This window comes from Balaenoptera physalus (assembly GCF_965194825.1).
Source record: "Balaenoptera physalus genome assembly, chromosome: 12".
NCBI classification, from domain to species: domain Eukaryota; kingdom Metazoa; phylum Chordata; class Mammalia; order Artiodactyla; family Balaenopteridae; genus Balaenoptera; species Balaenoptera physalus.
Window position 1 is genome coordinate 45,972,547 of NC_138897.1, and position 16,639 is coordinate 45,989,185.

The window sequence follows — 16,639 nt, forward strand, 5'->3', positions numbered from 1 at the left end:
CTTATTTTAATGTAACTGTATGCTAAACACTAAATTTTACTTTTTATCGGTTTAAAACATACATTTGTTGTATGTGTTTTAAAGTACAGTAGTATGTAAAACTGCTAAGTAAAAATTGATTGCAGAGAGGTCAGATATTCCCAGATTAATCTGTAAATTCAGGGCAGTCTGTAAGAAATTTATCTATAGATCATTGGGAAAAGTGAATGTGGAGGAAGAGCCAAGGCAATCTTTGTCCTGTGAATTTTGACAGTTTTGAAGGGAAAACAATAATGGAAGTAGTGTGCCCTTTTAGGTATCCACGCAGACTGTAAAGACATTGAAATTAGAAGAGTATGATGTTGGTAGAGGAAGAGAAATATATATATGAAAGGAACAGAGTAGAGATTTGTGAGAAGACGTATTTTATGTGGGCATTTGGTAAATTAGACACTTGAAACTCATGTGATAAGAGATGGAATATTAATAAATGATTCTTAGATTCCTAACTAATATCATATGAAATTATTCCAGTTGAATTAAAGATATAACATTGAAAAGAATCAACTATGGAGTCATGTAAGAAAAATACATATTTATAATCATTTCTAGTTTTGGATCATGAAAGGACTTTCTAAATACAATATAGGCCATGAGTCATATAGGAAATAGATTTGGCTACATAAAGTTATAAAATCCCTGAATGCAGAAAATATCAAATTTTAATTTAAGCAACAGATTTGGAGAAAATATTTGCACTACCTACAACAGGAAAAAGCTAATATGCATAACGTATAAAATGCTCCTGTGAGTTGATAAAAAACAAACAGCTCAGTAGTAAAATGGGGAACCTGATGTGAGTGGGGAACTTGAATTGAATTCCTTCAATTTAGAAATGAAGGAATATAAATGACTGAGAAATCAGCTTTAGTAATATATAGGGAATTGCAAATAAAAACAGGATCATTTTACTCCCGAGAGATTGGCAAAGATCTTAAATATTAATAGTATTATGTTGATGTAGGGAAATGAGCATTTTCATGTGGTAGGAGTTCAAACAGTTGGCCTTTTTGGTGGGCAACTTGACAATATCTGTCAAAATTTAAACTGCATACCTTTTAACCTATCACCTCTGCCTGTCAGAATCTATCCTATAGAAATACTTGCTCAGGTTTACAAACATAAAGGTATTAAAGATTTGAAACAACTTATATATATATATATATATATATACCATGTGACTAAGTAGTTATTAAAAGGAATGAGGCTCTTAAAGAGAGTTTGTAACAGATCTGTTTTTGAACACAGAAATGCTTTGGATATATGAAGTGTGAAGAAAACTGTTTGTAAAACGTTATGTGTAACATGATCTTACTGAAGAAAAAATTCTGTGTATGTGTGTATCTGTGTATATGTGAATAAGTATATAGTATTTGCAAAGGCACATTAAATGGTATGAAAAGGATACACGTACTAAATAATTAACTCATTCATGGTGAGGGTGTGGAGATGAAAGGAGATTTCACTTTTTATGCTCAATTTTTATTTAATTTTTAAATTAACTGTTTATGATAGACTTAAAATTATATACAAAAGTAAGTAAAGACAATAAGATTTTGAACTTCCATGAACCCATCACCCAGCTGCAGCGTTACTAATGTTATACCTTTCTGGTTTCATCTACCTAAATCTTTCCTACCCTGATACCTACTCTTTTTCCTTTTTTTTTTTTTCTTAAAGCAAAACCCACACTTCAAACCATTTAAAACACATATGTCAGTATATATTTATAATAGATAAATTAAGCCTTATATTAAAATTTTAATGTAATTGTAAGAGCTCTGTCACACCTAACGAAGTTAACTTTGTATTTTGATTTTTTTTGAACCTAGTCCATGTTCAGTATCCTAGTTTCCTTGAAAAATGTCTCTTTATAGTTAATGTTCAAAGTAGAATCCAAAAAGGTCCACTCATGACATTTGGTTAACAGTTCTCTTTAATTTGTGTCCCCTCTCCCCCCACATTTTTTTCATGCAGTTTACTTGTTGAGGAGACTGTGTCGCATGGACTATAGAATTTCCCTCCTTAGGCATTTGGGTAATTCCGTCCTTATGGTGTCATTCCCAAAGCATACTGCATTGCCTGTGTTATGCACTTCCTGCTGCATCACATTAAGAGATACCTAATGTCAAGTTGTTCTATATTTAGGGATGAGATTGATCAGTGGATTCAGTTGTTATCATTATGAATCCATTATAAAGTTCCTCATCACCTTTCACCCAGTGATTTTAGCAGCTTCTGATGGTGGTTGGTTAGACTCCTTATTTTACCAGGAGTTGCAAAATTATGAATTTCTAATTCTTTTATTCTTTCTGTGTTTATTATGCAGAATTCTTTTCTAACAGTGGTTCTCAAAAAGTGTAGGCCTCTGCAGCATCAATATCACCTGGGAATTTGTTGGAAATGCAAATTCTTGGGTCCTATCCCAGACCTACATCAGAAACTATTGGTAGGAACCAGTTATATGTGTATTAACAAGCCCTCTAAGTGGTTCTGAGGCATGCTGCAGTTTGAGCATTTGTTGCATAAGAACTTTCTTCATCAGCCATTGTTGACTCTGAAATACAGTTCATCCAGGAAAAGGAGGATAAATGGCTTATTTTTTCCCCCTTGCCAGCTGAATTAGTTCTTTAGCAACCTTTTTTTTTTAAGTATTTTTTATGAACTTATGGATTTTTAGCTGTTTGTGTTTCAGACCATTGTAGTCGTTCTTTTTGATACTCTTTTGCCAGTGGCAGCATCTTGGGGCATTACTTGTGTCCTTTGGATACAACCTTGGTAGTTTTTAAAATAGCTTTCTTACTTTCTATCACGACGAGATGTTACAGGCTCATCTTATGTAGTTCCTGCTTTTATTAACAAAATGTTATTTAGGTACCGTAGTATGTGTTGATTGATTTCAGTGCATTTAATTACTTTAATACTTCTTTCATTGGTAAATGGGGATAATAACTTATTCTGTAGGGTTGTTTTGAAGACTAAATGAGATACGTAATAAACTTTTAGAACAGTGCCTAGGTCATACGAAACTAGTCAATATTATTTTAAAGATATTCTTAATCGGCCAAAAAAGTTTTAGTTTCAGTTCCACTCTATAAGCATAATGTGAATATACAATGTGATGTGTATTCTTTAGAACTCTTCCAGTTCACAGTGTCTTTTTTATAGTGGTGTAATGGTCCGGGATGAAGTTTGTGCTTTTCAAGATTTTAAGAATTAACTTGTTGCATATACCAAAATGAAGGTTTTTAAAATTTGAGGAAGCAGAATTGCCTTGGGCCTTTTAGAATGGGAAAGATGTCCATTTGTCTGGGCCTAGGTGGAGTTTTTTTTTAAACCAGACATTGAGACAGGAGAGATCGTGGGTAAATGGACTTGCAGGACAAAGTCAGTTGGTGGAGCGCCAAGTCAGTACTACCCAGAAGCCCTTTTCAGCATGGAGGCTCAAGTGAATCATTTAATCTATAGCTCATATGTTTCCCTGTTATGACTTCTTTGTTGGTAACTCTTGATCCCCCTTAAATTCTTTCTTGATCTTCCCCCAGAGTAAAGCTATCTACTATGTATGTGTGTGTTTGTTTGGATGTGTGTAATTCAACACTATTAGATATCTTTCTATATATTTTTTTTTTCTTTCTATATTTTTATATAAATCTATCTCATTTTTTAACAGCTATAGAGTTGGATTGTATGAATGTACCATGATTTAATTAGTTCTCTCTTTTGTGTTTTATCATTAATATCCTTAGTGATTTCTTTGTGCATTTATGAGAAGATACCCATAGGATAAATTCCTAGAAGTGAAATTTGCAGGATCAAGGGATTTGTGCGTTTACATTTTTCATAGATATTGCCAAATTATTTTTCTAAGAAGTCGCACTAATTTATATTTTAATCACAATGTCTGAAGGTATCTAAAGGTGATAATCTTACCCATATTCTTGCCAACTTTAGTTAGTGTCAGACGTTCATCTTGATCAATTTAACAGGTAGAAAATGATAGTTGGTTTTAATTGCTTAACATTTGTACTTTTTGGCCTTCCCCTTCACACTACTTGCTTATTTTTCTATGGGGTTATGATTTGTGAGAACTCTAGAATGGAGGAGGGGAAAGGAAAATATTTGAACTCAATACACTGAAAATAAGAAAGAGTGCTAGATCTGTAAGAAAGTTTGTCTTCCATAATCAGAATTTGAAGTTGAGGTTTCTGAAAGTAGTGTTAATTTTACATGTGTTCCCCTTTCAGCTGCTGGGTGAGGTTAAGACCAGAAGCTAAATTAGTAGAACAAATAATTAAAGACATAGGTTAGGCCAAAATTTATTGATTTAGTAAATGTTGAGCAAATTATGAATCAGCTACTGGCCTTGATTCCATAGATTAGTAGATGAGACTGACAATTGTTGCTTTAGATGGAATTTAGTTGGGAAGCACCAGATTAAATAAAAACAATTATAGTTGGAGTAAATGCTCCATAGGAAAAGTATGAGGTGGTATGAGAGAGCATATCAGGGCTGCCTAACCTATGTGTAGTGGGTGGTCAGGGAAAAATTAGAGGAAACCATTTAACTGAGGTCTAAAGCATGGGTAGGAGTTGGGGAAATTGGAGGAGTAGTAGTGTTGGGCATGAAGAGAGAGTAGTGTAGAGGTGGAGACAGACCTTTTTGGGCCTTTGGTTCATGTTAAGGATTTAAAATGTTATCTGGAGAACAGTAGAAAATCTTTGAAGGATTTTAAGCAAGGGATGGGCTACCAAAAGTGTGAGGCATCCTGGCAGTGATACAGGAGCATGCCAGCTCTATCCATTTTTCACCCACCTCAGCCATTAAGAAGCAGCCATCTGTGTCTGACTGAACTGTTTGTCCTGTCCAGGATCGATAGAATCCATTCAAGAACCATCTGTTGATTATGCATTTTCTGTGGCAAAGAATATAACTAAGTTAAAGCAGTTTCTGCCTTACAGCCACCTATCCATCCATATGAACATGTTTTCTAGTCTGTGATTCAGTTTATCAGGGAAATAAATAAATAAGGCTGTCCAACAGTTGTTAATAAATCCTTAATAAGTTTTTGTTTCAAGATAATGGCTTTTCTTCTGATGTCCTTCTATAAGAACTGCAGTAATGCTCATTGGTGTGTGTGTGTACGTGCATGTGTGTGTGTATATATATATATATTTGTTAAATTTTTTTGCTGCCTCTCTATATAGAATGCTTCCCTTGGAAAGAAGGTTCCTGTGTTTACAGATAAAACAAATTTTTTTAGCTATTTGTTGTATTTATCAGCATTATCATCTCCTGTGGTTGTAAATTTCAATCTACATAAAAACACAGTGTTTAAATTAGATTATGATATTCTGTATCATATCAAAACAAGTAGGCATATGGTCTGAACAGTGTAAGAAAATAAGTAATGATCCTATCACTTTCTGATTATGAAGAAGTAAAACTAGATTATGAACTCAGTATGAATTAGTGAGACTAGATGGCATTTCTGTAATCCTTTGAATAAGTTTGTTTCCTATTGTTTACTAGTCTGGATTCTTCTTTCTGAAACTTTGTAATCGATCCTTATTTGAATTGTTTGTGAATTATTGTGTATCCATTTCTTACTTGTGTGATGAACTAAACTTGTATCGCCCTTTTTGGGGAGTATGCTCAACTTTTTAGGTAATACTATGTTCACTTATATTAGCCAGCCAGATATTATTATTATTATTTGTTTTGATGTACCTATTCATATACAAGGCCCCTGGAAAAGGGCTATACTTAGTACCTACAGGAGCTTAAAATTTAGTTCAGTGAGGTGAGATATAAGAAAATGGTTTCTCACAATACATTGACTAGTCCTTACTTGGCTTATATTGGTACAAACATAGCAGTATACACACAGACTAACAGGGATATAATATTGAATTTATGGTTGCTTTCAGTGGTGGTGTCATATATTAGTGGAGAGAAAGAATTAAAAAAAGAGAACTAACATACTTAGTCATGTGACCTATCATGTGCCAGATTGTATGGTGCTTGCAAACTCCTGATTGAACAGGAAGGGTTATTTTTGGTCTGTGCCCAGCATGGTCCCTGGCACATAGCAAACATTAAACAAACGCTAGTTAAATTGAATGGAAGATTGGGAAAATAGGTGTCTTTATAAGGAACCTGTGAACAGTAAAAACGTAGAAGTTGATTACATCAGACCCATTATTTAGCCTTATATTATGTTGCCAATAGAGTTATTTCTTTAAGAAATTATGAAATGGCTTGTTTGCCCTTTCTGTTAAGTTTGCATGTCTTAGTAACAATTTATGGCTCTGTTATTTATAACTTATAAAAATTTATTTGAAAATCATTTTTGTGATTTTCTTCTGGAATTGCTTGTTGTGATTTGTTGCATTAGTTTATTATTTGTTCTACGTAAAGTTTTTAAATGGAAGTAAACTTTTTTCCCTGAAAATTTGGAGAAGGGTATAATTTATGGCAATTTCTAGTTTTTCTCATATTTTAGCCTGGGTTCCACAAGGAAAGAAATGAAAATGATGTTTTGGTATTTGGATTCCATACTAAAGCCATGCTCCTGGTACAGAGTTCATTCTTTGGAATATACTGGGAAATGTATGTTGAAATCTTGAAAATTTTTACTTTAGTGTACATTGCAGAAATGATTCTGAATTATTTTCAAGAGATTAGTAGCTCACAAATTTTAAAAACAGTGTAAAATGTATACTTTTAAATGTTTGTGGTAAAATAAACATAACAAAAAATTGACCACTTTAATCATTTTTAAGTGTGAAGTTTAATGGTATTAAGTACATTTATACTGTTATGCAACTATCATTAGCATCCATCTCCAGAACTCTTTTCCTCTTATAAAACTGGAACTCTATACCCATTAAACAGTAACTCTCCATATCTCCCTCACCCTAGCCCCTGGCAATCACCATTCTACTTTTTCTTTGAATTTGACTATTCTAGGCACCTGATATAAATGGAATCATACAGTATATGTCTTTTTGTGGCTGGCTTGTTTCACTTAACTTGATGTCCTCTGGGTTCATTCATATTGTAGCATGTGTCAGAATGTCCTTTCTTTTTAAGGCTGAGTAGTATTCTATTTGTATGTATATACCACCTTTTGCTTATCCGTTCATCTTTTGACAGACACTTGGATTGCTTCCACTTTTTGGCTGTTGTGAATAATAGTGCTAACATTCTAAAATATTTTGGTTGAGTTGCTACTAAATCTTCTCTAAAGGTAATATCCTCTTTCATTTATGACAGTAGGCATAGTCCATTTGTAAAGAGGGAATGCTTTGGAGTTGGACTTTTAGGATTCAAATCATGGCTGATCCCTTCCTGTCTATTTCACTGTGGGCGGATAACCTTTTTGATGTCTATTTTTATTCAACTGCCAAATGCAGATAATAATGGTACCTTACATTATATGGATTAAGTTAGGTTTTATATATATATATATCTATATCTATATATAAAGTGCTTAGAACAGATTTGAGTATTTAAACTCATTTTGATGCTAAGAAGGCAAATACTTGGATTAAATAATACTTTTAATACTTGGATTAAATAAGACCGTTTCTTTGTGTGGGGTTTTGTGGGCAGAGGCAGGGGTAGGTACAAAAAAAAAAAAAAAAGATAGGGTTGAATACTGGGAAAGTTACCATTATTATCATTTTCATGGGAAAGGGTCCTGGTATCTTAACCAGTTATACTCTATGGCTTGACTAACTAGACAAGCCAAAAGAATCAGAAATTGGTCTCTGTTATTGCCATCTCTCCCTTATCTTTATTCTATGCCAGCAACTTTCAAAAGCACGAAAATTGGTGGGCTGCAGCTTTAGACAGGCAAACCAGGTTATGCAGTGGGCGGCACAGGTTTGTAAGGTCTGATCAGTTGTGACTCAGTATTTTACAGTTTCTTATGAGAAGGTTGGGATGCTAGTTTCCCCTAAAAGAAAAATGTGAACTCAAAAGTGGGTTAAATTTTAAATGGAGTACTCAAATCTTGAGGAACAAATGCACCTTGCCCAAATATTTGTCTTAAATCCAATAAACTGGCCCACATGAATAGTGCACTGGATTATCAGTCCTGATCATAAGTTCCCTACACCATCGTAATGTGATGCCACAAAGTATGTTGTTCCTGAATATAATTGTACAACTTTGAATGATTCAATTTTAATTCTAGTAAAATTGTATTATGAAAATAGTCAATATAAAAGATTGTGTTCAACTAATAGGTTTTCCTTTTATATATGAATCTTAAGTCATATTCAATACTACTATGCCACTTAACATTGTAACCAGTAAAAAATGGATTCTGGTCAGCAATTCGTGAAATCTTATCTGCTCTTTTAGGAGGATGACTGTACCCACAGAATATAGTGAGTAGGGGCATATTTTTGTCAAGATGAATCAGTTATTTAAGGCCATGTAATGCAAAGGGGGGAAAAAAATCTAAACTTTGTCCATTTGGTTTCCCTAACATTTACTTTATTAGCTTGGCAAATATTTATTTCATAAGCAAAAAATATGTAATTGATTGAAGTGATGTCTCTTTCAACCTATTTTACATTTTGTATTCTTTTGTTTGACAGTAATATTGAGTTTTAAATCAACATGGGTATTAAAATAGTCATAAATTCAGTTAAGATTTAAGGTACCATTTTAATAACATGACCAATCACCATCTTAAGTGGCTGTATTTCATGTAGTGTTTAATAGTTTTAATAAAATTTAGTACAGGATAGTCAGATGTGAGGATTTCTGTGTATAAAGCTATTAGTTTGGAAATAATTAAGACTAGCAATCAAGGATCGCTCAGCCAAGATCGATTCCAGTGAGAAGGATTCTGGGAGGTTGGCAGGACGTATGGACTGGCATCTCCTCTCTCTTTTGACCTTTCCCAAATTCTTCTGGTTTGTGGTAACTTGTTAGTTCCACGTTCCAAACTAGGACCTTCTGTTGTAAGATAACTCATGCAAGTGGTTACTATCTTGCCTGGCCAGGGCGGGCGGTTTTGGTCAGTGTTTCCCTTAACAGTTTCTTCGTCTCACACCGGCTCTGCCAGACACAGGCGAGGAGGGGCCAGGGCCTCCCTCAAGCTGCGGCCTCTGCCTCCTCCCTGCCCGCCTGCCCACCTGACAGCTGGTCCATCCCTGGCCCTGTGGTGCTCATGTGCACGACACGAGGTGGTAGTATTTTTATTTTTAAGGTTTGATTTTTTTTTTTTAAATATAGAATTAGGCTTTTTATCTTGTGTCATTTAACAGTCTATTTCCTTACCACCAATTTCTTTTTAATTTTGGATTAAATAAATAATTTTGTTTTGGGAAAAAAAAAAGACTTAACTAATCAAGGATAAGTGGTTTGGGCGACTTAGAACTGTAAGGAAACAGATATTTCATTGACTAGCTCTGCCTCTTAAGTTCTCTTTTTTCCTCACATGAGTGATCTTCAGAAACCAGAGTAGTTATCTTTTAAAGAATAATGACTTGCTAAGTTTGGTAGTAGAATGAGAAGCTAGGGTTGAACATAATACACAGAGGTGGTTAGTAAGTTTGTCGTAGTTCTCAAACTGCTTAATTCAGGTATTGAGAAAGTTTGTCTAAATTAAGTGAGGATATTTTAATTAGGTTAAATTTTTTTTTTTTTTTTTCAGCCAAACCAAACAGGAAGCTTACTTTTCTCTACCTAGCTAATGATGTCATTCAGAACAGCAAAAGGAAGGGGCCAGAGTTTACAAAAGATTTTGCACCAGTTATAGTGGAGGCTTTTAAGCATGTTTCAAGGTATGATAATTGTTTTGGGTACTAGGTAACCTGTTGTAAATGCCTAATGTGTCATTTTGCTAAAACTTGCCTTAAGACATTAAAATAAAAAAACAAAGTATATATTTCTTTGAAGTTTTCACTTGAAAAGACTTACCTGTAATGGCATTTGTAAATGTGTTAAATACTTGCTGTGAAGGAAAAATTTTTTGAGCTGTTACTAAGGTGGGCATTTGGAGTATTTGAATTTCACCTTTTCCTTAAGTAACCAAAAGCAACTGCCATTTTGGAATGAAATTCATTAAGAGTGAATGAATGTGTTGAATTGAAAATTTGTGTGCTTATAAAACTATTAATCTTCCAACTAATATTTCTGGAAAAACTTAGTACCCCTTTCTCTCATATTGCTTCTAATGATTTTAAGGTTTTCTAGTGTGTGGGTGTATGTCATAACATTTTTAAATGCTTTGGAAATACAGAATATTTAAAATAATCATAAGCCTGTTGAAAATTTTGCTACAGAAAAATTCTGAAGGTAGAAATCTGTACTTTTAAAATGCTTATTTCCAAACATTATATGCAAATATTTGGTAGATTACTGGGTAAACATTATTGGGGTAGGCGATTAAATCAATCTAAATTATAGAAATCAGTGGTGAATGATGATCTGTGTTGAATGATTTAAGGATGAAAATATACTTACCACATGCCCTGCAGGTTTAGTCACAGTAGATGCATTTTTTAAAAAAATTATAGAGGGTGGAAAAAAAAATTACAGCGTGTGAAACACTGCAGTATATTGCTTTCTTAAATTAATATTATTCATCCTTCAATTTAGATACTCTTACCATCTTTTCAGGTGCTGGTGTTTCTTAGAGTTTAGTCCTGGGCCTTCTTCTGGTGTCATATTCTTTACTAGCCCCCTGGGTGATTTCATACATTACATGTATTTAGTTATTATCCATAATCTAAAAACTGGCAATCTTATGCTTCAGTCCAGATGTTTTTCCTTTTAGTCCTGTATATCCAATTGCCTATTGATTTCTAGTAGTATGCCTCCAAACATCTCAGACTCACTGTGTCTGTTATTGAACTCACTGTGTCCTTCCTCCCTGTCAAACTTGCTTCCTCTCTGGGTTCACTTTGTTGATGAATGGCAACTCCATCTATCCAGATGCCCATGTGAGAAACTAGGTGTTATCTTGAACTCTCTGTGATATAGTGATTTATAATATATCAACTGTCCTTTCTCCTTCACGCCCCTTATCCCTTATAGTACATATAGTTCCCTCGGTTCTTTAGATTTCTTTCCATTCCAATTACCATAATGTCATTTCTGTATAATTACAGTAGCCTCCAGTATTGTTTAATCCATTTAGGAAACGTTGCAGAGCTGATAACAACGCTCTCTTGCCTTTGAGTGGTTCTCGTTTGTCCTAGAGATCAAGTCTCAGGTCCTGAGTAAGACTTCAGGTGTTCCTTCAAGGCCCAGGCTACCTCTTCAGTCTCCTGTCTCACATTCCCCATGGCCATCCCACAACCACCACACTCTCTCACACACACTCTATACACTATACAGTTTAAGCTAACTGAATCTCTTAGTTCTTTCTGCCTTAGGCTTTTTAATATATGTTGCTCCTCCCTAGAATTCAATAAAATATTTATTGACCACCTACTATGTGCTAGTCAGTGAGGATACAGTAGTGAAAGAGACAAAGTTCTGTTCTAGTGGAGCTTACATTTCAGTGGATGACAAAGTAATAGACAAGTGAATATATATTAAAATGTCAAAAGATAAGTACTGTGAAGAAACGTAAAGCAGGGAAGGAGCTAGAGAGTGTGATGGTGCTCAGTTATTTTATGAGATAAAGATTGACTGTTTTGGGGAGGTAGCATTTGAACAGAGACTAAAGGGAGGGATGAAACAAGCCATTTGACTCTAGGAGGAAAGGATCCTAGGTAGAGAAAAAACTTGGTAGAAGCAGTGAGATAGCCATGTGCTGGGCATGTTTGAGGATCAGCAAGGAGATTTGTATTTAGGAAATGTGGACTGAGAGGTAGCCAGGAAGCAGAATATGTCCACTTTGTGGCCCAGGACAAGAATTTCGCTTTTATTCTTGGTATGATTGGTGGTTCTTAGAGAACTGAGAGCAGTATGATATGATTTACTTTAGTAGAGAATAGAATGAAGGAGTAGAGCCTGGGAGACCAATGAGAAGACTGTTACCAAAATCCAGGCAAGATCAACGAAGATCCTGCATGCCGCAACTAAGACCTGACGCAGCCAAAAATAAATTAAATAAACAAATAAATAATAAATCTTTAAAAAAAAAAATCCAGGCAAGAGATAATAGTGGCTCAGTCTACAGTGGTAGTGATGAAGGTGGTGGGAAGTGGTTGGAAGTAGTCTGTTTCCCACTTCCCTGTATATCCAGTCTTTAGAACTCAGATTAAATACATCATTTCCTCAAATACCCTTCCTCACATACCCTTCCTGGTCTCTCTTGAAGTGGACTGTGTCTCTCTGTTAAGCCTGTCTTTAACACCCTGTTCTCTTTTGTGGCACTTATAAAAATACAGCTGCCATAAGCTCCATTTGTATCTCCAGTGTCAGAGATAGTACCTTGATCAATAAATATTTGTTAAATAAGTTTAAAAATCACCCATTAGAAATCTTCCTTAGCTTTATGTTCATCCCCCATTAGGTTAGGGGTACCTTCTTGATAACCCCTCGTCACCAGTACTAACACTTTCATCATTTTTTGTTTAATAATATGTCTCTAAGCTCTTTAAGGGAAGCAGGGAATATGTCTATCTTGGTCACTTCACCCCTGAACTGCTGGTCACATAGTGGAACTTAGTAAACATTTGGGAGCTTTTTTCAGGGAATGAGTGTCATTGTATTTAATATCACCATTATCTTTGCAATAGCACTATGCATTTTACTGTTAATATTTTTATCTTTCTTTAGTGAAACTGATGAAAGTTGTAAGAAGCACCTTGGAAGAGTGTTATCTATTTGGGAAGAAAGGTCTGTTTATGAAAATGATGTATTAGAACAACTTAAGCAAGCTCTGTGTAAGTATATAATCTTTTATCATTATCTCTTCATTAAAATGTATTCTCTCATTAATACTTAAATGTTCTTTCAATTCAGATGGCGATAAGAAGCCTAGGAAGCGAACATATGAACAGATAAAGGTGGATGAGAATGAAAACTGTTCCTCTCTAGGATCTCCAAGTGAACCACCACAGGTAGTGGTTTTTCTCTGTTAAGGGAGTTAGTTAATTGCTAGTACTTCATGTAGCCATCAAGCTTTACTAATTTCAATGTTTTACTTCTGTAAATTGACTTTTATTATAATTCTGGGTACAGGAAAGAAGCTATGTGAATAAGTCTTATTTTCTGATTAATACATTGCTTATGTTTAATGTAGTGTGTTGTATATTGTATATTAGGCACTTACATTTTGCATAGAAAGAGTATTTGATTGCTAAGTATGATTAGGTCTGATGAGATATCTACCATTTAAACAGTTTCCTTTTAAATAAATAAAACATTATATGATAAGACTATTCTGTTGTTTGATTTAAGTATGCTAAAAATTCCATGCCTAGAGATAAGCACCACTCTTTTAAGTATTTTTGCTTTTAAACATGTAAAAATGCATGTTAGAGTTAACGAGTATGTATTCATACAGTTCTATGTAACTATATAAAACCATGTAGTTCCATGGTAATAAAATAAGATGAATCAGAATCATTATCTTAATACTCCATGTCCTCCCAGGTTGATACAATATAGCATTTTCTAACCATCAGATGATTCCAAAAAGACATTTTTACCTTAATTATGTGGGCATTGAGTCTTAAAGCTTCCTGCTTCTATGTTTCAAACATATAGGAGGGACAGATAAAATTTTAAAGGAGAAAATGAAGACATAGCCATATTCTTAAAACAAGGTAAATATTGCCATGGGCTACAAATGGTACAGAAACATAACTCAAAATGTGAGCCAGAGTATGGTTCCTGCTGAGCTTTTGTCTGGAAGCAGACATGGTTTGCAGAAAGTAGTATCCTGTAGAGTAACAAGAACTTAAGGAGTTGGAGACCTGGACCAGAACTCACTGCATGAAACCTGAAGCTGGATGAAGCTCTTTCCGCCATGAAAAGAGCTTGAAATAAAGATACAACCAATTACTGCCTGGAATTGTGGATTTATATCAGTGTTAGTACTTGGGAGGCAGAAAGAATTTGACTGAGGGTCTCAGCTAGTACCTGAGTCAAGCCCCTACTGGGGCTTAATGACAGGAATGCTGAAGCCCATATGGTCACCATGGATAAGAGCTTGAATAGAAATGTAATAGGAACATAACGTTTGGAACAACCAAACACTAAGGCTTATATTTCTCTCTGTTTGGTAATAATTCAAGACAAGGAATCACTTTTTGCTAAGAGCCCCGTAATGACTCCATGAACAGTATTTTACCCCAGTTCTAAATATAGGGTCTTACCCTCTCCTATTCTACCTGATGAAAGAGTAACCTAAGTTGTACTTCCTAGGAGTTTCTGAGTAACCGCCTGACTCTTCCCTAGTACTTGTGTAAAATGCTATCGCGTTTTGTTTTATAATGACCGTTTTCAGATTAGTTGTACTGCGTAATTCTCAGTGGTTCAGCTTTATAGTTACCATTTTATATATGTCATTCTTTATAAGAATGGCTAAAATTTCTCTTTATAGAATGTAGTTGAACACATTTCATTCTCCTCTATCAGGAAGTCCTAGGCTAGTGTTGTTCGAGACAACTTTGCTTTCTTATCTGGATCCTTGACTGAGCTTTGGGAACTTAGAATTAGCTCATGTAGGAGTGTGAAGGTGCAATGAGAGTAGGTTGTAATTGAAACATGCGTGCATCGTCAAAACCGTAAAGCCAGGTTTCTTCTTAGAACTCCAGAAAATTTTAGAACTTTCTAAGTGATTAAAAATTTAAAATATATAAGTTATTTGGGGCACCATGGGAAACAAGCTTCCCGGTAATTGTCATTGCTCTTAAGCTCACTTTCATTGTAGAGGGGAAATATAACAAAATTATTTTTTTAAATATTGGGCTTTTAAACATGTAGTGGTGAATTAAAAGCACACTTGGGATAGTATATTTCTTATTAGGTTCCATTCATTCTTATCATGTTTGATCATTTGCCATGTGCTAGACCCCATTGATAGCATTTTTTATAAGGGAATAGCTTAAAGAAAAATCAGTTACTGGCTGTTAGTGTCATCTGAATATATACACAGAATTTGAATATCCTATATTTTTCATGTATGTGTGTAATTTCCTAGTGTTCTAGGATCTAGGCTTAGAGATGAAAAAAAGAAAGAAAAAAGAAAAAGGGAGGTGGGATGAGAATGGAGACTAGTAAAAAGAGAATTTACTCCATTTTCTTTGGAATAACTTTAGATATATTATGAATTGTGAAATCATCAGCAGAGACTTGCCCTTCCCTCCTAATTATAGCTGGTATGAAAACAGTGCAACTAAAATATTCTGATGATAAAATACTGGTTAAGCATTATATAAATATTAGTCACCAGATATATGGAACTTTGTAATATTTTAATGATCTTAGTAACAAACCATAGAATAGTTAAGGTGCCATATTTGAACATACATATTCCAAAACTACATTTCTCTTATGCTTTAACTACTTTATTGAGAAATGGAATTTGGGGGGCTCTTCTTTGTTGTGGTAGATGATGATTTGTATCCCCCATCCCCCAATATCCAATTTAATACAAAAAATTCTTATGTATAATGATAATACAATGACTATATCATACATAAAACTTGTATTCTCCAGGTTGAAATTATAGCCTGCCTTTTACCACTGTATGTATTTGGCTTATAAATGAATCACATCATTTTAATAGTCAGATAATTATTTTTACACTATCTGTCTCCACCACTAGAAATATCTATATGTTTCCAAATTATATATTTCCAATACCTAATATAGTGTAGCTTTTTTCTTAATATATGAAAGAAATGGACTGTCTCTGAAAGCAGTTTAAACTAATAAATAGCCCATAAGGATTAAGGAATATGAAATAAATTTCAAGTCTTTTATATTTGTTTAAGCTTCACTAATTTTGCTTCTAAAGTTGTATAACTTTTTAGACTCTAGATCTCGTTAGAGCATTACAAGATCTAGAAAATGCAGCTTCTGGTGATGCAGCGGTTCATCAAAGGATAGCTTCTTTGCCTGTTGAAGTTCAAGAAGTATCCCTACTAGATAAAATAACAGGTAAGAAAAGAAAATGTGATCTGGAACTTCTTTGGGAGTTGGAGTAAGGAAACCACATATGGCATTGTTTTTGTTGTGTAATAATTTTGTTATTCTGTGCTTTTCTTAGACAAAGAATCTGGAGAAAGACTTTCTAAAATGGTAGAGGATGCTTGTATGTTGCTGGCAGATTACAATGGCAGATTGGCGGCTGAAATAGATGATAGGAAGCAACTCACTCGAATGTTAGCAGATTTTCTTCGTTGTCAAAAGGAAGCCCTTGCAGAGAAAGAACATAAATTGGAAGTGCGTAACCTTTTCCTTATTTAGTGCTTATTTATTTAATTTATTTTTTGGTAGGAATTTGAAAATAGCTTAATATTCCTGAACATTTTGCATTTTTTGGACATAGACCTTTTTAGACAATGGCCCAGGTAAGCTACTCCTTGCATTAATTGGTTTCTTTTTATTTGAACCAAATCAATCTGCCTAAGTAAATTTAGAAATTTGGAATTAGCAGAATTGGTTGCA

General features: G+C 34.3%; 1 protein-coding gene across 2 annotated transcripts in view; it reads left to right on the forward strand.

Moving 5' to 3' along the window:
* RPRD1A (regulation of nuclear pre-mRNA domain containing 1A) overlaps positions 1-16,639 on the forward strand; it is a 72,615-nt gene that overhangs the window by 22,708 nt on the left and 33,268 nt on the right. For both annotated transcript variants that reach the window (XM_082416216.1, XM_082416215.1), the window contains exons 2-6: positions 9,717-9,846; positions 12,797-12,903; positions 12,983-13,080; positions 16,003-16,129; positions 16,239-16,414. In XM_082416216.1, coding sequence (XP_082272342.1) covers positions 9,717-9,846; positions 12,797-12,903; positions 12,983-13,080; positions 16,003-16,129; positions 16,239-16,414 — 638 coding nt within the window. The remainder of the gene's footprint in view (positions 1-9,716; positions 9,847-12,796; positions 12,904-12,982; positions 13,081-16,002; positions 16,130-16,238; positions 16,415-16,639) is intronic.